The sequence below is a fragment of the Peromyscus eremicus genome, chromosome 6 (genome assembly GCF_949786415.1).
Source record: "Peromyscus eremicus chromosome 6, PerEre_H2_v1, whole genome shotgun sequence".
NCBI lineage: Eukaryota > Metazoa > Chordata > Mammalia > Rodentia > Cricetidae > Peromyscus > Peromyscus eremicus.
Window position 1 is genome coordinate 30,854,156 of NC_081421.1, and position 26,216 is coordinate 30,880,371.

A 26,216-nucleotide genomic window follows, 5' to 3' on the forward strand; every position below is an offset into this window, starting at 1 on the left:
TCATTTTGCATGCTAGGGCTGTAGGAACTCTGAGGTGATGTCACTAGGCCACTGTCAAAGGGAAAGTGTGACTTTTGTAACTCCATTCTGTAATTTTCATTTTGACTTTTTAGAAATTGTCGTATGCAGAGCCCAGCCTTTTGCTTGTGTGTGTGTGTGTGTGTGTGTGTGTGTATGTGTGTATGTGTGTATGTGTATGTGTATCGTCTGTGTGTGCATGCATTTAGTGGTTAGAGATCAACCTTGGATGTAGGGCTTTGGGAACAATCCATCAGAAGCGGCAGAAATAAGCCAGGGGAGGCAGCAGTCACTTCCAGTCCCAGTCTGGGGAGGCAGAGGCAGGGTGATCCTTGATGCATACTGGCCAGCGGTTTAGCTGGTGCATGAGCTTCAGGTTTGGTGAAAGATCTTGTCTCAAAAAGGAAGGTGATGAGGTGACTGAGGACGACAGCCAACATGGACCTCTGGCCTCCGTGTGCATGCTTGCACATTTGCACACACACATGAACATATCCATAAACTAAAAAAGAAAAAAATCAAATTTGCATCTGTGTGTAGAGAGCAAAGCATATTGCATTCCCGTGAGCCTTCTGAGCTCTGACAGGCGTCAATAATCCACCTTTGTGAGTGCAGGTGTGTGCTGAGGTCAGCGACATCAGACTCCTCTGAAGCTAAGGTTATAGGTGGTTGTGGGCTGCCTGAAGCCTGGTGTGGGGCCTGGGAACTGGACTCAGATCCTCTGGCAAAGCAGTGAGTGCTCTTAACTGTCAAGTCACCTCCCTGGCCCCGTGAACCAGCTTCTCCTCTTAACTGCCAGAGTTCCCCTCCACAGCGCATCTCTACTTTGCTCTGAAGTTTGACCAGTGTGTCACTCGTACTGTGAGGATGGGCCTCAAGCCTGTTAACAAAGTAGGACATTGCTCACCCATTGTCCTGATCTCTGAGTCCACAGGAAGAGTCCCAATTTGTTCTCATGTAAGGTTTCGCTATGTATGTGTGTGTGTGTGTCTCTGTATATCCATATACATATATGTATACATATGTGTCTGTATTTTTAGACAGCCTTATGGATCCCAGGTGATTCTTGAACTTGCTATGTACTACTGAACTTCTGATTACACTGAACTTCTGATCTCCCTGTCTCCAGCTCCTGAGTGTTAGGTACCACCCCACCTGCTTTCTATGGTGCTGGGGATGGAGCCCCAGGCTTAATGCATGCTAGATGAATACTTTGCTGTGGAATCATCCCTGTTCTCATAAAGTTTACAGAGCATTGTCCCCATATCCTGTAGATGCTGGCTCTTGTCATGGTTACCTTTTCCCTCATTTGAAAGGTGGAATTTACAGTTAGACTGGACCCACTTGCCATTCAGGCTTCAGATATATATGAAAGGGCTATCTGCTGATTTATTATTCTTTTAATTTAGCGTTTATTTATAAAGGACCTGTCCCCACCTTTACCCCAGGGTACTCTTGAAGAGAGAGGGATAAGAGATTTAGATAGAAGGACAGAGGGGAGAGAAAAAGACAGAAACACAGGATAGCCTCGGGAGGGCCTGCATTCTTATCCACCAGCCCAGAACTTTATTCAAAAGGGCTTTTTATAACAATGCCAAGGAACAAGGCAAAAGACCTCCCCTCTTGCTAGATACAACCAAGTGTAGACCCTTCCAAACACCTGGTACCCAGGCCCGTGGTCCAGTCATCCTCTTATGCAGCCCTGCTGGTAAAGCAAGCTCAGCTCTCACTAGGAAACCTCTGTGGGCTCTAACACTTCTCCTGTAACTCCTCTCAGATCCTCCCCACCTACCCAACTTCATGCTCTTTCTTCTTTCTCTAAAATGAAAAACAAAAACAAAAGCAAAAAACCAACAGTCAAACAAAAAAACAGTAAGACAAAATTCCAAAACAGAACAAAACAAAAAGCCCATTAAAAACCAACAAACAAAACAAAACATGGACTTCATTTCGTGTTGCCGACTACTGGCCACAGGGCCTTTCCTAAAGTATAGTTGCTATATCCAGTGATGCTCCATTAAAGAAAACAGTCTTCTCTGTCAGCAAGTACCATTGCAGACAGTTTCCTTGTTAGAGGTGGGATCACGTGTCCACTTTCCTCTTTCAGTGCTGGGATTTTATCTAGTTGAATCTGTGCGGGTCCTGTGCATGATACCAGTCTTTGTGAGCTTATGGGTGCATCAGTCCTGTTGTGTCTGGAAGACACTGTTTCTTTGGAGTCATCCATCACCTCCAGCTCTTGCAATTTTTTTTGCCTCCTCTTCTGCATAGATTCCTGAGCCTTGAAGGGACTTAGGACCGGGTGCTCTGTAAAGTCTCATTCTCTGCCATTGTTCAGTTGTAGGACTCTGTGGTAATTACCCAAGAAGCTTCTCTGATGTGGGCCAAGTGATGCTCTTATCTATGGGTATAGCATTATGTCACTACGAGGCATTTTATTACTGTGTCCCTTTAAGCAGAATAATTGTAGTAGGGTTTCACCTATATAAGGTGATTTTGTCTTTATACTCTAGCCTCAGCAGAATGGAATCTCTCCACGCATGTTCAAGGCCTTTGTCAGCAAGAGCCACCCAGAATTCTCCTCTAACAGACAGCAAGATGCCCAGGAGTTTTTCTTGCACTTGGTCAATCTAGTGGAGGTAAGTCTTGAGAATCCTGCGGGGTGGTCAGAAGTGCAGCAGCTGCTCTGGTACGGCTTCACCAAATGCCCCTTCTCTTTCCATCAGTCACTCACTGGGCCTCTTGCTGGCTGTCTCTGCCATGTACACTTGATGTGGCTGCCTCTCCCATTTGGGTTCCAGATGCTGCTGGCTCTGTGTGGCTTTCATGCTGTGCCTGTTATGGGTGTGATGGTCTCTGGACAGAGCCCCCTGAGAGCCTCTCCAGGTATATGATATCCAGCTGCCACTCACGTGATCACACTTCCGGTGCAGCTTGTAGAAGCCATGAAGAATTTACCTGAAAACAAAACAGCAGCCTTTCCCCTTGATTATGGAAGTATTCTTTATGGTAAAGGGAGGAAACTCAGGAGAAAATCGGAACTGCCACAGTAGCAATGGCTGAGTTAACATTTAGCAGCTAATCCTTCAGCCATTTCCCAATCAGGTGTGAATTCTGTTTGTGAGTAGTGTTTTCCCTTAACCTGTTGGAAGGATGTTGCCATATCCTTGTGTATCCTAATATAGCAGTTTCTTTATGTATATATAGTTTACATTAAATACATTTGAAATTGTATCAAACATACCTTGGTTTTCCCAGGACAGACTTTTTTCCTCTTTCTATTATTTCATTAACCTGTTTCCCTTCCTTCTTCTAATTCCACCCATACTCAACTGTCTATGATTTTAATGACTGTGTAATATTACTCACAGGTGAATCTGAATTTATTTACCCAACCTCTCATTTTGGGACACAATATGAATCACAATGTCTTAGTCTTGTTGACTGTAATGTCCAGAAAAAATGCTATGTAAAGCAAGCTCTTAATGGCAGAATCAGAGCTGACATTGTGCTATTTTCCATCCGTGGCTTCACTCCCCTGCATCCGCTAACCTGGTGTTATCTGCCCTTCAGAGGAATCGAATTGGCTCAGAAAACCCAAGTGATGTCTTCCGGTTTCTGGTGGAGGAACGCATTCAGTGCTGTCAGACCCGAAAAGTCCGCTACACAGAGCGGGTGGACTATCTCATGCAGCTACCTGTGGCCATGGAGGCAGCAACCAACAAAGGTAACGGTCCCCAAAGAGAAAAGAGCCACATATGTCTCCCTGCCCCGGAGACAAGGAGCCCAGTCCCTGGGATGGGCTGTGTTTGGGTTGTACGGTCCTTCTCATGTTTTTCCAAGTCCCCGTGTGACTTGTCTGTGGAGGATGCTAAATGTATCATAGCAGGCTTGGTGGAGGAGTTATGGACAGGGGCTACTTTAGAGCCCAGAAAATGTGACTCATGGTTAGGCTGCAGTTGGCACAATTGTGTTACTTGTGGTGATGTGGGTAGGGATGCTCTCATGTCATTGATGATATGCTGTGGTATAAACTTGGATGAAAATGCTTCTTTTGGAGTTAGAAGTGGAATCAGAAACCTTGGGAAGCAACCATGCTTTCTGTCTGGGTCTTTAAGGCAGGCCTCCTGGGAGGTAACTTGTGGCCGGGCACACTGTAGCAAGGAGGCCCAATAGGAGAATGTCTGGACTTTGAAATTCAGGAGAGGTGCCGCCATGGCTTTCAGGGCATGGCTCCTTCTCATGCCATCAGTACGATCTGATTCTTCCAGGTAGAAGGGATGAACAGTATCCCTTAGAGTTCAGGTCTTAGAGAAGAAAAGGGCAAGATGGCTGTTGCTCTTTTTGGGGTACTTGCCATCCTTGTAAAAACTCCTCTCTGAGCGCCTATTGCTACTCTTTGGGGGAGTTAATTTACTGTGATTTTGGGAAGTGATGACTCTGATGATTGAAGATGAAATTATTTCCGTTGTCTATGTATGCACACAGCTTTGGACTACATTTAGATTCTTGTCCATCATCCGAGGTACGGAAGGCTGTGGAGTGTGCAGTTTGTTGCCTTTTGAGAGTGAGGGCTATCTTAGTTAATTTTCCTCTTGTCATAAAGTGCCTGACAAAAACTGCTGAAAAAAAAGAGGGGAGAAGGAAGAGAGAGAGTTTACTTTGTGCCAAAGTTACAGCATATAGTCCATCGTGATAGGAAAGTCATGTTGATGGGAGCCAGTGACATTACGTTTTCCAGCCAGGAAGCAGAGGGAGATGAATGCTCATGGTCAGCTTGCTTTCTTCTAATGCACTCAGGACGCTGATGGTGCTACTCATTTTTAGGGTGGATCTTCTCACTCCAATGAGCCTAACCAAGATAATCCCTCACAGGCACGGTCAGGGGCTAAACTAATCTAGATAATCCCTGACACCTGTGCCTGAAGGCTTTACCTCCTAGATGATGGGAACGCCTGCCAAGTTGACAATCAGTCTGAGCCATTAGAAGGAACAATCAGTTTTACTTGCTCACCTCAGACTTAATGTTCTGTTCAGTTCTGTCAGCCTCGGTGACAAAGAGTGTTTTCAAAAATTAATGTAGTTTTGAGAGTGTCAATGCAGAGGGAATGCACACGATGTATAGGAAGTTGTGTATGTGTTCAAGGATGGTGAGGCAGAGGGACCTTCTTAAATGCAAAATGAGGAGGGTTGCATAAGTTGGTGGCATACAGGAATCCCGGGCTATAGGATTAATAGGCTTAGCAGCATTCAGGCCGAGTGGGTGTCATTGCAGAAGAAGCAGCTTCCATGCAAGACTGTGATCGGATCCTCTTGTGATAGTTCTTATTGCCAGGTAGAAGCACAAGACCCCTCTCCCCCCCTTAACGCTTACTTTGCTTATTTGGTTGGTAGAGTTTGGCAGAATGAATCAGAATGAATGGCAGAATTTGGATTTTGATAGCTTTCACAGTCCTGTGATCTCTAATTCGCTGTACTATGTGAGTGGTAATCTTTTTTAAGAAAAGAGATTTACTTAACATTTGTATGCTAGATAGAAGTACTACACTGCAAGCTGACTGTAGACAGAGAAGGGGCTTTAAAAGCTTTCTGGGGGGCTTTTAGGAAATAAGTGTGTGCACCAGCCAATCTATTAGGAGGGACTATTTGTTGTTGTTATTGCTATTGTGAAATAATCAACCAGAAATGACATTCCAAGTACCTGTGATGTTTTAACTGCAGTTAGTGTCAAAATAGGATCAGATCTCTGACTCCTAAAGGGTTCCCAGCACACTCATTTCTTTCCTCGTAGTATTTGTCTGATCACTTTATAAGTAGAGATTGCCTGAGAGGCCTCCGGTCAGTGGATTGGATGCTGTTTCATCAGTGTTGAAGTACACCCCAGTGTACTTCTGGGGTGGTGCTGGTGGATAAGGGCAAACTTAGACACATACTCCCCATGCCTGCATGCCGTTGTGGATCCCATGACCACAGTCACAGTTGCTGGAGGAACCAAATCAGAAAGCACGAGACACCGACTCTGGCCATTGTCTGGAGCTCAGCGACAGTCCTGATGTCATCTCCTTTCCTTGGTCATGTTATTTTCCGGACAACTTGAAGTTGGCAGCAGGGATTTTCTTTTTCTTCCTCTCCCTCTCACCCCACCCCCCACCCCACCCCTCCTCTGCCGCCTCCAAACACCTGATCATTTGAAAAATCTGACCCCTTGTGTTGTGAAGCGGCGTGAGAGAGGCCTTGGTGGATTTGAGCCAAAGAGACACACCATGCAGGCGGGGGGCAAGGGGGCACAGTGGAAAGTTACTCACACCATGCATTCACATGGAAAGTTTTATTATTAAAGGGGAAAGGGAGAAGGGAAGGGAGGGGGGAGAAGGGAGAGAGAGAGAGAGAGAGAGAGAGAGAGAGAGAGAGAGAGAGAGAGAGAGAGAAGCGAAAGCATGGAGGTGCACACCCCATGGAGACAGAGAGAGAGAAAAGAGGGGAGGAGGGATTTTTTTCCTCTTAAAGGGAGCTTTATGTAAGATGACATCAAGATGCTGGGCGAGTCCCCAAGGGGCGGTTCAGAATGCTAGCACCTTACATCGATTTTACATCTCCTTTGGGCCTCGTCTGTGTTTGTTGACCAAGACTATAAGTGTCTAGGCTTGTCAGTGATTGATTAGTTTTGATCTTCAGCCTCAGTTTCTTCTTCAGGGGAGTGAAGGGCCTGGGGAGAGGAGAGCCCTTGACTCTCTCACAGCTGCAGAACTCTCTAGGGTGAAGTATGAAGAGCAGCACTTGGGTCACCACAGGCTGGGAAAATGGAGCAGCAGGTCCCCCGTATCATTGATGTTCCATACATGATCTGATCTGAACTCAGTTCCCTCTTGTTGGTCTCAAAATGAAATAGCAAAAACAAGAATAAAAAAATAGAAGTAATAGCAGTGGTGGCACACACCTTTAATCCCAGCACTGGGGAGGCAGAGGTGGGCAGATCTCCGTGAGTTCAAGGCCAGCTTGGCCTACAGAGTGAGTTCCAGGACAGCCAGAGCTATACAGAGAAATTCTGTCTCAAAACAAAACAAACAAGCAAACGCACGAAAAATAGAAGTAAAGAGTGTTTCTGACTCTACACAGTCTGTCAGGTTTAGGAAGGGGCTTTGGGCAGGCTTCTCCAGAACGGACAGACAGGCAGCAGCCCTCACTCAAGAGGAAGAGAAGCATGACTGCAGGCTCCTTCCTGTTCCTCAGATGAGCTGATCGCCTATGAACTGATGAGAAGGGAAGCGGAAGCAAACCGAAGACCCCTTCCCGAGCTGGTGCGAGCCAAGATCCCATTCAGTGCCTGCCTTCAGGCCTTTGCTGAACCAGACAACGTGGACGACTTCTGGAGCAGTGCCCTGCAGGCCAAGTCTGCAGGGGTGAAGTGAGTAAGGCCTCCCTTAACAGGGAAAGAGAGGCTACTGAGGTGGGGGCTGAAGCAGGGGAGGGGGCTGGGTGTTCTGAGAGTCCATGAATGCTATTTATGAGGGTGGGATGGTGTGTGAAATACTGTCACTCATGTCACTTGATGAGCCTGACCAATAAGACAGTCCTATGATTTGAGTTCTGTGCTGAGTGGGGGAGGGTCCACCTCTTTTTTTTTTTTTTTAAAGCAAAATTGTGGTTTATTCTGCAGCTAAAATTTGCCTTTTTTTTTTCTCTTGCCATGAGAGTAGGGTTGAGAAACACCCTCACTCCCACATGGCAAGAATGATAACTGATAAATACATCACAAAGGTACTCATGACAGCCTTCAATATGTAAACATCACTGCATTATGTTGTAATTTTACAGTTAAGTTTTAGCATAGGCCCTGGTTGATTGTGTGCCTTCCGGGGAAGTCTTGGGCATGCTAGATAGGCATGAGCATTGGTGAGCTGCTTACGACCAAGTCAGGAGATACCTCATGTTCGTATTGTGAGTCTGACTGTCAGGTACATGCAGTTTTTTTCCTCCACTTAATCATTTGATACAGTCAGTCCTTGCTGACACTCTTCGTATTGCCACTTGAGTTGGGGCAAGAGTGCTTTGCTTCATATTAGACTTCACATGCCAGAGATGGGAAAACAAAACACCTTATTTCAAACACTCAGGGTTAGAGGTGCATCTCAGTGGTAGAGTGCCTGCTTAGTGGGCGTGAGGCCCTGGGTTTGATTCCCAGTACTACAGAAAACAAAACAAAACAACTACCACTCCAAAAGCCAAGTCCTCACACACCTCACAGCAAAACCAAAGACACCAAAAGAACAAAACAAAGCAAAATAAAACAAAACCCATCAAAAGCCCCATTTTTAATCAAAGTAAGTTTGAGAAGGTCCAATGTGGATGAGGATTGGTAGCCTTTCATTCTGTTATCAGCTGTCTATCCTTGGGTAAGTTTTGTTGCAGGGACTTCTGAAGTGTGTGTGTGTGTGTGTGTGTGTGTGTGTGTGTGTGTGTGTGTAAGCATGTGCAGTGCATACTGGTACACATTTACCTCAATGTGTATGTGTAAGTCAGAGGACAGTCTTCTCCCACTTTTCCCTGGTTTGACACATGGCCTCTCTTTTTATTGCCATTGCATATATCAGCCATGCTGCAGCAGGCCTGCAAGCTGCCAGGGATTCCATGTCTCACCTCACTGTAGGAGCACTGGGACGCTTGAGTGTATCACTGCCTGGCACTACATGGTTTCTGGGTATCTGAACCCAGGACCCCAAACCTATGGGGCTTTATCCAAAGAGCCATGTCCTCAGCCTGCATATACTTTTTTCTATGTGTGAAAAGAATTAGTGTTGTATAACAATTGTTATTATTGGAAGAAACAGTCCTCGTGGGGAAGAAAAGGACTAGAGCTGCTAAAATCCCCACCATTTACTATTTACTGAGGAGCTGGCAATGAACTTGCCGTCAGCTGTTTCTTTATTATTATTTTTGTTGTGTTTTGAGATAGGGTCTTGCTGTAGGCCAACCTCCCACCCACCAGTTATCAGATGTAATATGTCTTAGTGGTGTGAGGTAGGTTCCTTTAGTCTCTCACTTTATAGATGGGTCAATGGAAGAAGAAGCAGTTTGCCAGTGAATGGCATGCTTAGGAGATAGAACTGGTCTGACTGCGCTCAGGGACGGCACTCCTACTTAACCCAGGCTTGTCTCTGTTACCCACCATATTATGCTCATGTCCATGTGTAGCCATGCTTAGTGTTCCTTATTATACTTTATAATGTTTCAAATGATAAGCAAATCCAGCTAGTGAACTTCTGGAAATTCTTTATTTTTAATTTATTTTTTAGCAATGTAGGCTGTGACTCGACTGACATTTTGTTAATGTAAGGTCTTGAACTTTCCTTTTGTTAGACCCAGAGCCTGAAAAGCCAGAAAAAGGCAAAAGGTATCCTTGGTGGCCAGGTGTGGTAGTGCATGCCTGTGATCCCAGAACTTGGAAAACTGAGGCAGGAGGATGATGAGTTTTCATGGGTAGCCTAGACAACAGAGAGAGAGAGAGAAAGAGAGAGAGAAAGAGAGAGAGAGAGATCAGGGTCAGCTTAGGCTACATACACACCTCTGTGTTACAAAACAAAAAACAAACAAAAAACAAAACCAAGAGTGGGTTGATCTTGGTGGGTCTGTAGGTCAGGATGGCCCAGACATAATGATCCTTTAAATTAGGGGTTCTCAACCTGTGAGTCTGGACCTCTTCGGGAGGTTGAACCACCCTTTCACAGGGTCACCTAAGACTATTGGAAAATGCAGAGATTTACATTATGATTCATAATAGTTGCAAAATTGCAGTTATAAAGTACAACGAAAATAATTTTATAGTTGCAAGTCACCATAACATGAGGAACTATATTAAAGGGTCCAGGCATTAGGAAGGTGGAGAAGCACTGGTGTAAATGACCCTAGCAGACTGTGTCTGGGAAGACTGTTATTGTTTGGAACATCTGCAGAGGACTGGACAAGACTCACCTCCTGTCCTTGAGCCCATATGGCTGTGGAGGGATTTCCATTTCTTCTTTGTCATTTGGGGGAGAGGAGCATAGTGTGGGCTCCAGAGAAGACTCTCCAGGTCAGCTGCGATGTGACCTTGGCCAAATGACCCTCCTCCCAGGGCCCTGTTTCCTATCTGTAAAGCAGGGATAACAGGAGTATTTATAGAACTGAGGTGGTCCAAGGGAGCTGAGCAGAGCAAAGTGCTTTGCATGACACCTGTCAGTAGCTGTAGGATGGGTGGTGTCCTTATTGTCACTATTATGATCTTCCGAGTGAGTGAGTGAGTGAGTGCGTGTGTGTGTGTGTGTGTGTGTGTGTGTGTGTCTGTGTGAGTGTGTGTTTGCCTTGGATCATGTGGTCTGCATGTGGTTGACTAGTTATCATATTTTGGCACATTTAGTAGAAAGGGACTAGTACTCTGTTCTACTTAGCAGGTTTTTTATAATGCCATGGTAGCAGGTGAATTTGTTGGTTTTGATAAACCGGAGGTCTTGGCTTCACTTAAGTGAGAATGATGTTTATTGAGGCTTCTCAGACAATCAGAGAACCTGGTTGCAGGGACTATACATTTCTTCCAAGAGCCAGGACAATCCTAGATCAGTTCCTTGACAAGACCAAGCTCTAGTAGCTGCCTCGCATTACGGCCTGTTCCCTTCTACCATCCTTGTGATGGAGAATTTGAGACACAGCAGGCTATGTAACTTGTCTGGGGGAAAATACAGGCCAATGATGGACCGATTCAGTGTCCAAGACCTCAGGGCTGACAATTCACTTCAGTTCTAGTGTGTCTAGTGTGTCAAGAGGTTCTCACTAGTGTGAGCACTGTACAACGCTGGCAGCAGATACACGAGTGAGTTCATTTCTAGATGTAGAAAAAGCCTCAGAAGGCCAGTGATTTACCCAGATTTGGAGTGAATTAAGGAGCCTACTGAAGACCAAAGCTCTACCTTTCTCTTTGCTCCTGGTCAGCCCTGTGCTGTGTCTACTGTTGTGCAGTAGAGGGCAGTAAAACACTGACATTTGCTTTGTGCATTCTGGGAAAAGATGTATTCCAAATAGAAGGCTCTAATTCAAAAAGTGGGGTTTAGAGGAGGTAGCTCAGAATCTTTTATTTTAAAATGGGCCCATTGTACTGTCCATGGCTCATTTTCTATCCTTGATTTTAGCTAAAAGGCTGAGAAATGATGTGGCTCATTGTTTGTTTGCATAGACAACCAAATAGAACTGGATGCTGGAAATGATTGGTGACTGAATGAGCAGGAACAAAGGCACGGATTTCATGTACAACAGAATAGTCAGCCTGTGCATAGAAGTGGTAAACCGAGCCCAGGATGTCTGGTCTTTCAGTTTGAAGTGAACTCAGAGTTAACGTATTAATTTTAAAATGTAAAGTTTAGGAGGCTTGAGAAATGCTTCAGCAGTTAAGAGAACTCGTTGCTATTGCAGAGGACCAGGGTTTGATTCCCAGGACCCACGTGGTGGCTTATAACCACCTTTAGCTCCAGTTCCAGAGGACATGACCCCATTTTCTTGCTTCTGCAAAGACCAGGCACAAATGTGGTGAATATACACACATGCGGGCAAATACTCATACACATAAACTAAAATCTTCTCAAAAGGAAGGCTTAGATTTAGATAGTTTAGATAATTACTCTGAAACGGAGCTGTCTGTAGGACTCATGCTACCAGGGATTCAGGTATTTGAAGAGACTCTGTAAGGTCAGCCTAAACCCAATTTTGGTAAGTCTCCCCTGCACCAGCCATTGCCAGGAGGCAATCATTCTAGGCTGCAGTGAAGCAAGGCTTCTCTGAATCACTTCGAGAATGTCACAGACACGGTGCATGCTTGACTGGAACACCTACAAGTGCATGCATGGAAACCCTGCAAGATGCTGGGAAACCAAATGATGTAAAAGCACTTTTCAGAACGTCGCGGCCAAGCAGCTGCTGTGAAGCGGCCGCACTCCATGCTCGCTATGTCCTCCATTCAGTGTTTTCTTTTGTGGAGAGGCCAGGAGGGTGGAGCGAGTGTGTGAGTAGCTGTGCGCTTGACTGTGGTCCAGTTCCTCCTCACAGGGCAGTCCTGGGCGTTGCCGGGCGCCGCAGACAAAGCTGCCTGTGTGCCTAGACTGCGTTTGCCTTTCGTTCTGCCTTGTTTGATTGATCTCCTCCCCTTGTGTTTCCCAGAACATCTCGCTTTGCTTCATTCCCCGAATACTTGGTAGTGCAGATAAAGAAGTTCACTTTTGGTCTTGACTGGGTTCCCAGAAAATTTGGTAGGTATCCTTTGCATGCTTTTGCTTAAACTATAGAGTGAGCCCCTTAACAAGACATGGCATGTGGAAGAGGCTGTGGGAACATCTGCCCCCAAGGTGCCCAACCCATTGCTTCTCTGTTAACTCCCGCCTTTCTCTGGACTCACAGCCTATGATAAACACCAACAATAAGAAATGCCGTCGGCTAACGACCCCTTCACTACTGAGCCCTGGAAGGACCAGGCTTTAAGAGGGAAAGTGCACATCCCAGATGTTACTGTGCATAGTTATCACTTGGGATCCTTAGAAAATGCAGATGCTAATTGGCAGATGCAGGGTGGGCTGAGAGACTGTGTTCCGAATCCACCCCACTTTTCTCTGGACTCACAGCCTTGGGTTGGCATTGCTAGTCTAGACACCACCCTTGGAGTCGTAGGTAGCTGGAGGTATACGCTCCTCTTAGCAGCCTTCCCCTGCCTCTGAGACACAGTAGGTGCTGCTGACATTCATCTAAATCATATAAATTTTACTAACAGTCATGTGGAAACAGTTGCTTTGCACAGTTGAAAGAAGGATGTGGTTTGGCCTCCACTGGACTTTCTTCTCACCCATATGCAAGGCGCTGGTCATTGTGGAAGGCTTATTTTCCAGACAAGGCATAAAGGCCATTTTCTCCACTACCAGGGTTGAATCTGATGGGTCTTAGTGGCTCCAGAATGTGGAAAAATGTGTATTTTGTCCTGTATAGCTTCTCAAGCAAGGACTTCAAACTGTTTGCCAGTCTCTTACAGATTTGTGTTTGAGCACTTCTGTAAGAAGCACTGCAAGTCTTCAGAGTCATCCAGATCCTGGTGGAAGGGGACAGGGAGTGAGGAGGAAAATCAGCCAGGGTGATTTTCTAGGGAGCCTGGTGCTGGTGGGCACACAGTGACTGTTTGCTCATCCTTTGTGCTGGGCTATTCCCGGTGTTCAGGAGACCCTTGACTTTCTTGCTGGAAGAGTTTAGGGAGCAGAGAAGGTCTGAGGGCAGGGCACTAACCACTCTGTTCTCTACTGGCTTCTGGGAGGGACTAGATACTTGAGATAGGAAACTTTGGGCTGCTTTGCACAGCCTTTCTTTTCTCTCTCTCTCTTTCTCTTTCTCTCTCTCTCTCTCTCTCTCTCTCTCTCTCTCTCTCTCTCCCCCTCCCTCCCTCCCTCCCTCCCTCCCTCCCTCCCTCCCTTCCTCCCTCCCTCCCTTCTTTCCTTCCTTCTTTTTGTTCTTGGAATTTTTGTGAAGGAACAAAAATGAAATCAGATTTTATTGACTGAGTTTAAAGGAGTCTCAGGGAAGGCCTGGGCTTTTCTCTTGAGGAACAGTTGTATCAATTTGGTGAGTCTTACCTTGTGTTTAGATTTACTGGTCCTTAAAATTTAACTTTTCAAACTTAGCTTTTGTTCTTGGGTTATTGTTTTATTTATACTTATTTATTCAGTTTGTTTTTTGAGACAGGATCTCATGTAGCCCAGGATGGCCATGAATTTACTGTGTGGATGAGGCTAGCCTTGAACTTCTGATCTTTCTTCTTCCATGTCCCTAGTTCTGTATTTACAGGCATAGGCTGCCACGCCCAGCCTGCTTTGTTGTCTTAAGTAGGGTTTACATATCTGCATCATTTGGAGGCAGTTATTCTTCAGGCCTGAAGGTCATAACCCTGAGATTGTAGTTGAACCTACTTCTATTCCTGGGCATAGGTGCAGCACTGAGTCTCAGATGCTCTTTGGCTTTTAAAGCTTGCATTTGAGCAAGTCAAATGCAGTAGCAGCTGAGCCAAGAGGGTTTTATTTTCCTCCCAGAGCACCAGGGGTGAGCACTTAGGATTTAGTCAAGTTCTTTTGAGCTTTATAATTTATAACTTAGAATCATCATAGTATCTGTCATGATTTGAAAAAAGTATAAACAAGGAGTTTTCAAACTTAAATGTGAACCAAGGACAGGGAAGCAACATGTAGGAAAGAAGAGCTGCTGGGTAGAGGGGTGCACAGCCTGCTCTCCTGACGGGCATACACAGCCTGCTCTCCTGGCGGGCATACACAGCCTGCTCTCCTGACGGGCTTGCACAGCCTGCTCTCCTGACGGGCATACACAGCCTGCTCTCCTGACGGGCATACAGAGCCTGCTCTCCTGACGGGCATACACAGCCTGCTCTCCTGACGGGCATACACAGCCTGCTCTCCTGACGGGCATACACAGCCTGCTCTCCTGACGGGCATACACAGCCTGCTCTCCTGGTGGGCTCCACCATGTGTAATCGCATAGGTCAGAGAGACATCCTCTCCCATGTGCATGATGTGCACGTTTGAGGCCGTCCAGAGCAGTGGGGTCAGTGTGAAGTGGTCACAGAGGCCACCACTGTCCACAATGGAAGCTAAAGGGAGGCTCAGGCAGTTAACACAGGAGAATGTGCTGCAGCTTCATGGTTTTAGAAATCTAGAAGTCTAAATTGAATCTTGTCCATATTTTAAAAATGCAAAATGGCATGTGTCCAGACCACAGATAGCCTAGCTGCAAGTGTGTGACCTCTGGCTTATCTGACTGTTGCTGTCCAGTGTGACACCTACGTCCCACTACTCTCTGCCCTTGTCCTGAGCCCTCCATTAATCTCTTATGTGGCTTGACAAATCTGCTAAGTCCCTTAGTTTGTCTAGATACATGCATGTAGTGAACACAAGCGGATTTTTAATGAGCTGACTGTGGGCTCTGGAGTGTCCAGTGAATATAATCCTTTGTTTTGCAGATGTTTCTATTGATATGCCAGACCTACTAGATATCAGCCATCTCAGAGCCAGGGGCTTACAGCCAGGAGAAGAGGAACTGCCAGACATCAGTCCCCCTATAGTCATTCCTGATGACTCCAAAGGTACTGTCTCCTACTGGAAGGATACTCTCTCCCTACCACCCTCCTCCAGCCAGGAACAGCCACTGATCCACCATTAATCTGCTCCTTGTGAGGTCATCAACCTAAACACATAGGAATGAAGCATGGCTGTCACTGTACACTTGAAACACATGCACTAGGAGTCATTGATTTGGGTCCTGGTGGCAGGTGGCCCCTGACAGGGCTTACAGACTGACAGTGGTGAGCAACAGGGGGACCAGGGCAGTTTTTCATATGGCTCCTACCAGTAATGTTCAGGCTAGAACCCTTGATTTGCAAGTAGACAGTGTTCTTAGAAATAAATGCAGGGAAATCATTTCGCTCACCGAGATGTCAGAACCTCTGTTTTATTTGTGTCTAAGTGCCCAAAGGCTGCTGTTTCCCCTCATTACTATAATGAACTATGTTTTACAGGTGGTGTGTGGTGGGTAAGCAGGAGTGAGAGGGTCTGAGGATGTCCTGGACTGATGCAGTTTCTTTTTTCTAAAACTATTGGCTGGGGCTAGCTCTCATTTATGACCTGTCCCTTCATTTCCAGATCGCCTGATGAACCAGTTGATAGACCGTAGGTATCTTTAAAAATGTTTTTGGTGTCTTACATTTGTTGTTAGTGTGACATGTTTTTTTTTTGTTTGTTTGTTTTTTTTTTTTTTTTTTTTTTTTAATTAATTTATTTATTAAGTACACATGTACACAGTATTCTACCTGCACACCATAAGAGGGCACCATATCTCATTGTGAGCCACCATGTGGTTGCTGGGAATTGAACTCAGGACCTCTGGAAGAGCAGCCAGTGCTCTTAACCTCTGAGCCATCTCTCCAGCCTAGTGTGACATGTTTTAAAATTTGTTTATTTTTATTTTATGCATAGGAGTGTCTTGCCTGCATGCATGTCTGTATACCATGTGAATGCCTGATGCCCACAGAGGCCAGAAGAGGGTGTCAGATTCCCTGGAATTAGAGTTAGAGAGGGTTGTGAACCCCCATGTGAGCACTGGGAACAGAACCTGGGCCCTCTGGAAGAGCAGTAAGTGCTCTTAACTCTTGAGCCATCTCTCCAGCCCTCTAGTGTGACAAATTTTTCTGAGGTAGTTCAGCAAAGTAGTATTCTGTGCTGGATATATGCAGTTGTTGGAAGGGTCTGTAAGTTGAGTAAGCAACAGGTGGAGACCAATGACTTACTGCTTATGAGGCCCTTAAGGCTCAGGAGGGTGAGTGTAGGCTTGAGAGCCAGCAGCCCTGTGGGGGAACCTTGGCTTTGCTGCTTAGGACTGTGTGGCCTGGAAATATTTACTTCCTACTCTATATGCCTGAGCTACCTCATTTGTAAACTGAGGTAATAATATCGTTTCTTATCATGAATAGCTCAATAGTTAGATGGCCTATAAAGAAGTTAAATTAAGACCCAACAAAATGGACCTTTCTTCAGGGAGTCTGTAGATAAGGGGTCGAAGAGCAATGGAGGCGGGCAGAAGTGGAAAGTTCGGTTTTTCATGGTGGGATATCCTGCTGTGCTCTGCAGCCTCAGACATTGATGAATCCTCCGTGATGCAGCTGGCAGAGATGGGCTTCCCTTTGGAAGCCTGCCGGAAGGCTGTGTACTTCACTGGAAACACTGGAGCTGAGGTGGCCTTCAACTGGATTATCGTGCACATGGAGGAACCTGGTAGGTGGCAGTGTGGGAGCACTTTGGAGTTCATGTCCTCAAGGATGTGTCCCTAAAGATGGGTTTTCAGATTGCAGTTTGGGCAAAGTCACACACTTAATCTTTTAAACAGCAACTTTCTTGGACTAACTTCCTCCTTTAAGGTGTCCACACTTGGTTGATCAAAAGATCATTAGAAAGGTGTGCTGTCTGTTTCAAGCTTGGAATAGAAAACTGAAGAAATGGAGGCCCTGTCCTTAGCTTCTTGTTTTCTCTACTTTCTGAAGATATCATTCACATATCTATCCATCAGAAGTGTACATTCACAAGGATTTTAGTCACTTCACAATTAAGCAACTGTCTAATTCTAGAATATTTTTGTATACTCAAAAGAAATACTGTAGAGAGGAGCCATCTGTTGTAGTTTGAATATAATTGGTCCGCATAATCTCATAGGGAGTGGCATTATTAGGAGGTGTGGCTTTGTTGGAATGGGTATGACCATGCTGGAGGATGTGTGTCACTGTGGAGGTGGGCTTTGAGGTTTCCTGTGCTCAGGAAACTGCCCAGTGTCTCAGTTGACTTCCTGTTGCCTGTATGATATAGCACTCTCAGCTCCAGCACCATGTCTGCCTACATGCCTCCATGTCCCACCATGATGATAATGGAGTGAATCTCTGAAACTATAAGCAAGCCACCCTAATTAAATATTTTCTTTAGAAGAGTTGCTGTGGTCATGGTGACTCTTCACAGCAATAGAAACCCTGACTAGGACACCATCTCTCCCGTTCTTGCTCTCTCTAGTACCTAACATTCACTAACCTACTCGCTGGATGTCCTACAGTTGTTATGAATTTGCCTATATTGACAATTCATATACATGGAATTGTACAGCATGAGGCCTTTTGTGTCAGGTTTCCATCACTTTTCATAGTGTGTTTAGGGGTCTTACACTGTAGCGTGAACAGTAGTTTTTTTTTTTTTATGGCTGTATGCGTTGCGTTCTACTGTATTGCTGTACCATGGTTTATTTGTGCTTTCACCGTAGGGCGAGAGTCAGTTGGATTGTTTCTACTTTTTGGCATTTATTAATGCTGCTGTAAACAGAAACTTCTTTGCATATGTGTATTTATAATTTTTTTCTCTTGAGCAGAATTGATGTTGTTCTATGCCTAACTTTTTAAAAACTGTCAAACAATTTTACACAGTGGCTGAACCGTTGCACACTCTCACCCATGCCGAATGAGGGATCCAGATTCTCTGAATTCCCACTGTTAGCGATTTTGTTATAGTGGTTCCTGGGTGGACCATGGTATGTCACTGTGATTTCAAGAGGTAATTTCCCTAGTGACTAATAACACTGGGGGTATAATTAGTTTTTTGTCTTTTTATTATTAAGTTCTAAGAGTTCCTTTTAAATTCTAGATACAGGTTTCCTCTCAGACACATAATTTGCAGAGATATTTTCCTGTTCTGCTGTGTCTTTCCTTCTTTAGTGATGTCTTTGAAGTAGACACTTTTTAAATTTTGATGAGGTGTGATACAGCTACCTTTTTGTTTTATGAATTATACTTTTTGTGTTGTATACAAGAAATTCTTGCTTAACCCAGCGTCACAAAGACTGACTCCCGTGTTTTCTCATTTAATTAAAAAAATTAAAATTAATACCCTTAGTCCTGTGTTTAAGACAATGATTCACCTTGAGTTGACTTTGTGTGTTGCATGAGGAGGGACATGTGTCTTTATGGTTTGTATGCAGACAGCTAATTGTCCTGGCACCATTTGTTAAAAAGGCTGTCTTTTCCTGCTGAAAAGTCTGCTTGGAAATCACCTGATCTTTGGCCTTTCTGACCTCCCAATTCTGTTAAATTGACTTGTATGTCTAGCCTTAGATCTGGTTCTAGGATCCCTTGATTATACAATTCTATATATTTTTCCACTTTATACCTACAATGTTTGTTTTCAAGACAAAAACCCAGAAAAATTTTAGTACAGTTATTTTCCTCAGATTTTGCTGAACCACTGGCTGTACCTGGGTATGGAGGGGCTGGAGCCTCTGTCTTTGGTGCTGCTGGACTGGACAACCAACCTCCTGAGGAAAGCATAGCTATCATCACCTCCATGGGATTTCAGCGCAATCAGGCAGTGCAGGCCCTCCGAGCAACGGTGAGCACTGGGGACTGCGTGTTAGGGAATTCTGCCCTGGCTAGAGGTGGTTTCAGTTTGGTCCCTGGCAACAGAGACCTCCCAGTGTCCTTTGGTCATTTGGAGTCATCTTTGTCTGACTGTGTCCCATCACACTTTGTGAAGATTTATTTGCATGTAGTACACTCAAAGCTAAACTGAATGCGTGAGCAACTCGAGGTGAGCTCAGGTATGAGGGGATATGGAGCTGGGGCAATATGATCAGGATCTTGAACGTTCCTTAGTGGGGCTCACAGGTCTGTTTGGAGTTTGCCAGCTTCAAGCAAAGTAGATGACAAGGTTCTGGCTTGGTAATTTAAGGTGAAACTATGCTGTTTTGATATCGAGACTTTGGAGAAATATGTCTTGAAGGTCCTTGTAGAAGGTCCTTGGGATTCTCTGCTGCTGTTCCCTTGTGCAGAGAAGAACTTCTGTAGTTACGAATGTCTCGATTCATCAGCAGGGACTATGCAACAATGGGATAGTGATGTAGGTATCTCTTTAATAGTCAGGGAAGTACTTTTGCTAAGACCCACCTTCCCTTGCCACATCAGAACTCATTCTGAGTGGCTGTCAGCTCCCAGGTCCTTTTGCCTGTCCTGACTAGGTGCCTGCCCAGGCCTGTTGCTGAGATCATAGTGAGTCTTGATCAGGTCATGGGAATTTTCCTTTAAAAATTCTTACAAAGTATTTCACTTGGGTACTTTCATGAGCCCTTCTTGTTTCATTGAAGTCTCTATATACAAATTCTTTAGCTTGTTAGTGCTGTCACAGACAGGGAAAGGTGGAAATAACTTGATGTTTAGTTGATTTGAACCATATGTGATTCTACTAAAGCAACCATTAACCTAGACATTCATTTGTTCTGCAGTCTTCCTATATTTAAGGCAAGGAGGTGCTAACCCAGCGTGCACATTGGCACCTTTATCTTACAAAGTATCTGCAAAAGATGCCATTGGTATATATAATTGCTGTGGCTGTAGAAAGGGCTGTGCAGAAATACCGCCCTTCCTTTGGACACTTTGCATCCCTTATCATTGGTACCAGCCTGCAATAATGCTGAACTAAGACAGATGTAGACTTTGGAGTTCAGTTTCTGGTGACTGCTGTGGTGGGGTATGTGTGGGAGAGTGGCAGAGTCTGAGCTCCTCACTAAGAGGTGCTTAGAGCCAATTACTTCAGGCTTCCTGCCTGGATGCCTGACACCTGGTGCAAATGTTCAGGAGGTGATGAGGCCTGGACACTGAAACATTGTGAACTTCCTTTCTTCAGAATCATAACCTGGAAAGGGCACTGGACTGGATCTTCAGCCACCCGGAGTTTGAAGAGGACAGCGACTTTGTGATTGAGATGGAGAACAATGCCAATGCAAACATCATGTCTGAGGCCAAGCCTGAAGGGCCCCGAGTCAAGGATGGATCTGGAAGTGAGTCCCTGCCCTAGACATCATTGCAGCGCTCTGAATGTATTTCAGGTTACACCTCCCTCAGTGTACCAAACCCTTTGACAGCATTCCACTTCAGCACAGAGCTATCTTCTCATAAATGGGTATCTTGCCTGTAGCTAGAGTTTTCCTGCCTGGCCCACGGTCAGGGCAAATCTCTCTCACCCGCCAGTCCCACAGCCACTCAGACCCGACCAAGTAAACACAGAGACTTATATTGCTTACAAACTGTGTGGCCGTGGCAGGCTTCTTGCTAACTGTTCCTACAGCTTAAATTAATCCATTTCTATTCATCTATACCTTGCCACGTGGCTTGTGGCTTACCGGTACTTTACATCTTCCTTGTCCTGATGGCAGCTAGCAGTGTCTCCTTCACCCAGCTTCCTGTTCTCTCAATTCTCCTCTCTGTTAGTCCCGCCTATACTTTTTGCCTGGCCACTGACCAATCAGTGATTTATTTATTGACCAATTAACAACACATTTGACATACAGACCATCCCACAGCACTTGCCACTTTGGCTGCCATGGTTTTATAAAAACCTAGATAATGTAGAGTCATGCCACAGGAGTGTTGGTGTGTGTGTGTGTGTGTGTGTGTGTGTGTGTGTGTGTGTGTGTGTATGTGTTAGGTACCAATTTAGACTTTGTATATTCCTTTCTGTGCATGCTGGATATTGGTTAGATTAGGCAAGCACTCTATCATGGAGCTACATGTCCAACCCAGCTTTGTCCCTTCCAGTGAGGTTTACATTTCTTCATGAAGCGTGGCAGCGTGGCCAAAAGAAGCATTTATATTCATAGAGGAATGCTTTGACTATGGGAAAGCACTCTTAGATCCACGATGATGCTCCTGTTTCCAGGCTGCCTGCTGGCAGATTTCTGAAGGACTGTTCATAGAAGTGGTGCCACAGGCAGACTAGTGTTACATCTTTCAGTAGCCAACTCTTATGTTATGTCTGGGTGCCAGGCATGGTTGTAAGCACTTTGTATGTAAACACTCCTTAAATTCTTACCATAGCCAACTTCACAGGTGAGGCAATGGAGTGGGAAGAGCAGGTGCAGTGCCCAAGGTCATACAGCTCTTCAGAGGTGGGGACAGTTCAGATGCGTTATCCATGTTCTTACCATCATGCCATCCCATTGTCGGGCTGTTCCTTCCTGTGGGATGACTTTTAGCTCCTTAGCCTGCCATTTGACATGCCCTGCAGTCACAACCCAGCCAACCATATCTGTTAGTTCTGCATCCTTCTTCCTGCAGCCTAGATGTCTGCACCACAGCAGCACAGTACCACACTCAGCCACCACCCCCTCTTCTTGTCTGCTCCAGGCCTTTGCCAGGCAAATCGCTGTTTGTGAAATACCCACTCCTGTCACTGGCCACATGATCTCTTCTCCTCCACTTCCTCCTGTTCTTTCTTTTCCTCCTTCCACTGTCTCATGCCTTTATCCCTCTTTCTCTATAAAATGGGAATTTACTCACTAAAACTCTTCATTCTGGCTAATTAGGAAAAGGATAGAACACGGTTCTCCCAAATTCTATGTTCATCTACAAAGCCTTGTGTTTTGTTCCAGAAAGCAGTAGTCCCAAACATAGGATGCTCTAATAGACAAGCTCTCGGTGATTCTTAGCAGAATTTGTTCCACACTCTGTGACCACTGGTCCACTGCTTCGTAGATGTCCTCATGGTCTTTGGAGATGCTGAACCCTTTTGGCAGAAGGATGGACTTCAGGACTGGATTGTTGTAAAGCTGCCACGACATTAGGCTTGGGTGGTGGGGGTTCTGATCCTCAGAGTTTCCTTTCTTCTGAGGGGTCATTAATGATAGAAACAGACACATAATCCCTCAGGCTTACTGTGTCTTAGGGCCATGTGAGGATACTCGCATCTTGCTGCATATTGAATTTTGCCCTTGAAGGACACTATAAAATTTATTTCAAGTATCTTTAAGACACTTGGGTTGGACCATGGAGTTGAGGGTGCTGGTGGGGAATGAGGACTCTCAGAAGTGTTATGAAAAGGTACGTGGTAAATGTGTCTATATTCCAGCCTCAGAAGGCAGAGAGAAGGGATTGTCAGAGCAAGCTGGTTAGCAAGACCAGCCATATAGATGAGCTCTGGGTTTGATTGAGAGAGCCTCAGTGAATGAAGTGGAAAAGCAACCCAGAGCAAGTCCTGATGTCAACGTCAGGCCTTTACATGTACATGCACCCACCCTCCACACACTGCACACCCATGAAAATAGAAAAGGAAAAGAATATAAATGATGTAATGAGCTGTGCAAGGCCTTCAGCTTATTTCTTTTTTAAACTAAGCTTCTGTAAGTGAGGTTTTCAAGTGAGAGATGCAAACTTTGAAGGCTTCAGCAGCTCCCTGTCACATGACCTCCAGAAACATGTACTCACTGGCCACCCCTCCCCTAGTGGGGCTTGGAGTTGATCTTTCTTACCCAGTTTTCTCTTGTGAATGGCTTCCTCATTTCCTTTGGCCATTTCCCCATTTTTTATTGAGGTTTTCAGGTGCATTTAAAATTGATCAGCATGAGAATTTCTTGTTGTTATAGGTTAATTTGGGCACACCTCAGAGTTTTCTGAAACTAAATCTTTTGGGCAGAACAATGCTACACTTCTCCATCGGTTCCTTCCTCCTACCTCTGCAGAGCTCTCTGGTTTTCTTTATAAACAATCATTATGTTTCTGGCTTAGTGTTTATCAGAATGATATTCCTTTAAAATTTTTATTTAAAATGTTTTTCTGTGTATTGTTTCAGTTGTCACTGGCCTATGGTGAGTGGTCAGCATACAAATCATTGAGATAATGAAATGAATGCAAGGGGGTGGCATTCCTTTGACTACTGAGTGTTGTATAGTTGTTGGCCTTGTGGTAGGCTGTTCTGTGGGGTTTGATTGTAATTACATTGAACACAGAAGTTAACCAGGGGAGATGTGTGTTCTGTTCAAGTATATTGTTTTAAATTCCCAAGTCATTTCTACCCGTGTTAGTTGGTTGAGATGTTTGACTTAGATGTAGTGAATGCCATTCAAAATAAGATATCCCTATTTGAGGAGCTGAAAACTGGGGAGCATAACTTGTGTAAGCAAAAATAAAATATTATTTCACAAAATCTGGCAACTACTGGGATGGAGGCGGGACTGACCCTAACCAACGCAATCAGGATGCAATAGCTTTTATCTGAAAGGTCCCAGGTCCTGGCTTCCTGGGGGTGGGTCTGTTACCTGAGAAGGATGAAAAGGAGATGAGGTCAAGCATGTGGGGACACATAAAGGCAAGATGGCCTGTGTTGAACTGAGGCTTCAGGTTACCAACAGAAGGGAATTGGTACTGACCAGAGAGACCAAGCTCTTTTGTGGTACTTTTACTGTGGAGACAGAAGCAATAGTCTGCTCACCCTAAATAGGGCAGTAATCAAATGGTTCCACCCGAGTCAAGCCTACTGAACCTGTGAGTTTATTGGATTAATTACAGGAACACAAGGAAGGCAAAGGTAGCTACATCATTAAAAAGCTCATCCCACTCTGGGTGAAGACCTAATGCTGCATCCCTGGAGCACAGCTTGTAGGCTGCTCCACTGGAGTCTCCTCTCCCCAGCAATTGCTCACTGCTCTAGAACCTTGGGGAAGGGCTTGTGAGTCCTGTAAGTTCCAGTTTTCTAAGCCTTGTGAGTTTCATTGGCTTCCTCAGTTGTAAGAACCTCTGCTCCCTCTCTGTAGGGAATGTTTTAATTTCAAGGAGATAGTTACATGACATTTCCCAACATACAGAGACATTTCCCAACATACAGAGAGATTCTAATTGATTTGCCAGGGCAGGCTCCTGGTGTTGTCATCTTATTCGAGGGACTTCAGGTGCTTAAGCTGCTGCTTAAGCTGTTCCATTAGGGACAGAGGAAAATAGACAAGGCTCAGGAGTTGGGTGCCGCTGTCCTCTTGTGGCTTTTGTTTCAGTCCCACTCTCAGACAGGCTCTCCCCAAAAGCTCCAGGATGGCCTCCAGGGTCCTCCTTCACAGCTGTGTCTTGCTGGTTGTGACCAGCCCAGAGAGGTTTGTTCCAGCCTTCTCAGGTTCCAAGAGTCTGTGTTCTATCATACGCTCTATTCAGGTGATGTGCCCCACACAGGAAGCTCAGAGGTGAGCTGAGAAGAGCAGAGTGAGTCTTCTGAAAGCCTGCTTCTGATGTAGGCTGGGCCAGCAGAACTTTTCTTCAAAACATGTCAGGAATGAAAATGGTTGGGCCCTACTCAGATCTGCCAAATTTGGGACTCTGGGGCACCCAGTAACACACATAGCTCAACAAGTCTGCCAGGAAATGCAGTCTTTACCTGAGAACCACCCCCTGAAAAGCAATATCAGGGTAATATAGCTGTAAGAAAGTAGAGAGTGGCTTCCAGAACCTTCCACACTAGGTTAGCACTGCACACAGTGAGGTAAGTGCCTGACTCAGAAGTGATTACTGCCAAAATAGAGGTTAAAAGAGGACTTGTTCAGGGTCTTCTTGTAGAGGATTTATGGGTTATGAAGAGCTACAGGCTGAGCATCTTAAAATTTGAAATTCCAAATACTCCCAAGTCCAAAAGTTTTGAGTATTGACATGATGCCTCAAATGAAAAATGTTACACCTGAGCTTCTGTGATGGTGTCTTTGTGTTCTGTTGCTGTGAGGAGACACCATGACCATGGCAGCTCTTATAAAGGAAAACAGTTAATTGGGGCTGGCTTACAGTTCAGAGGTTTAGTCCATTGTCATCATGGTGGGACATGGTAGCATGCAGGCAGGCAGATGCTGGAGAAGGAGCTGAGAGTGCTACATCTTGCAGGCAACAGGAAGTGAACTGAGACACTGAGCAGTATGTTGAGCATATATGAGACCTCAAAGACTGCCTCCATAGTGACACACCTCCTCCAACAAGGCCACACCTCCTAATAGTAGCTACAGTCAGAGGCAGGCACACTTTTTTTTTTTTAATGTGTATGAAACAAGGGAATTTTGTGTTTTATCTTAGGTCCCAACATTTGCAATATTTAAAAATAAAACAAACAGAAAACAAAAAATTATCTGTAGTTTTGGACACTTCTGGTCCCAAGTATTTTGGGTAATGGATAATGAACCAACTGATGCTCCTGTCTTTCTGACTGAGCAAGAATGTCACTGCTTGGGAAGGGCCACTTACACTCTCAGCCCTTCACGAAGCAGCTGCTGTCCTCTCAGCCTTGCCTGCCCTGGGCTTCCTCCTTTTCTGCTCAGCAGGAGGGTCTGGTGCCACCATATGGCCTCCCTTTCTCCTTGTTTCTCTCAGGGTTTCATCTAGTTTTGTGTTTTATATTGGGATGGATGTGAAGGCCTTCATTTCACTAGGCTTACTCATCACTGGGCCCTTCACATTTTAGGCCTAGCACCTCATTTTCTGTTGATTTTGAACATTTTCTAGACTGGGAAACCAAGCCTTTACTCTGGCCTGTCTGGGCTCCCGCTCCTACAAATCCATCCCCCTTCAATGTTGCACTTAATGAGTGTGTAACATTTTAAAGAGCCCACTGATTGCTGGTGTAATTAACATATGATTACACTGTGAGTGCTTCAAGTCTGCACCCTTCCAGCATTGCTGTTGTGGTTCAGACAGCCTCAGCAGCAGCTGAGAGTTTTCAACCAGGAAGCAGAGACTTACTTCATCCTCTCAGTACTTGGGCACCCAAACTTCAGAGCTCCCACCCCGAGGGGTAGCTAACACCACAAAAGACCGCTCT

General features: G+C 45.2%; 1 protein-coding gene across 1 annotated transcript in view; it reads left to right on the top strand.

The window, feature by feature from the left end:
* Usp13 (ubiquitin specific peptidase 13) overlaps positions 1–26,216 on the top strand; it is a 118,320-nt gene that overhangs the window by 80,517 nt on the left and 11,587 nt on the right. The window contains exons 11-19 of the mRNA XM_059265342.1: positions 2,532–2,657; positions 3,592–3,745; positions 7,249–7,423; positions 12,199–12,287; positions 15,044–15,166; positions 15,723–15,749; positions 16,707–16,850; positions 18,838–18,995; positions 20,286–20,439. Of these exons, the coding sequence (XP_059121325.1) occupies positions 2,532–2,657; positions 3,592–3,745; positions 7,249–7,423; positions 12,199–12,287; positions 15,044–15,166; positions 15,723–15,749; positions 16,707–16,850; positions 18,838–18,995; positions 20,286–20,439 (1,150 nt within the window). The remainder of the gene's footprint in view (positions 1–2,531; positions 2,658–3,591; positions 3,746–7,248; positions 7,424–12,198; positions 12,288–15,043; positions 15,167–15,722; positions 15,750–16,706; positions 16,851–18,837; positions 18,996–20,285; positions 20,440–26,216) is intronic.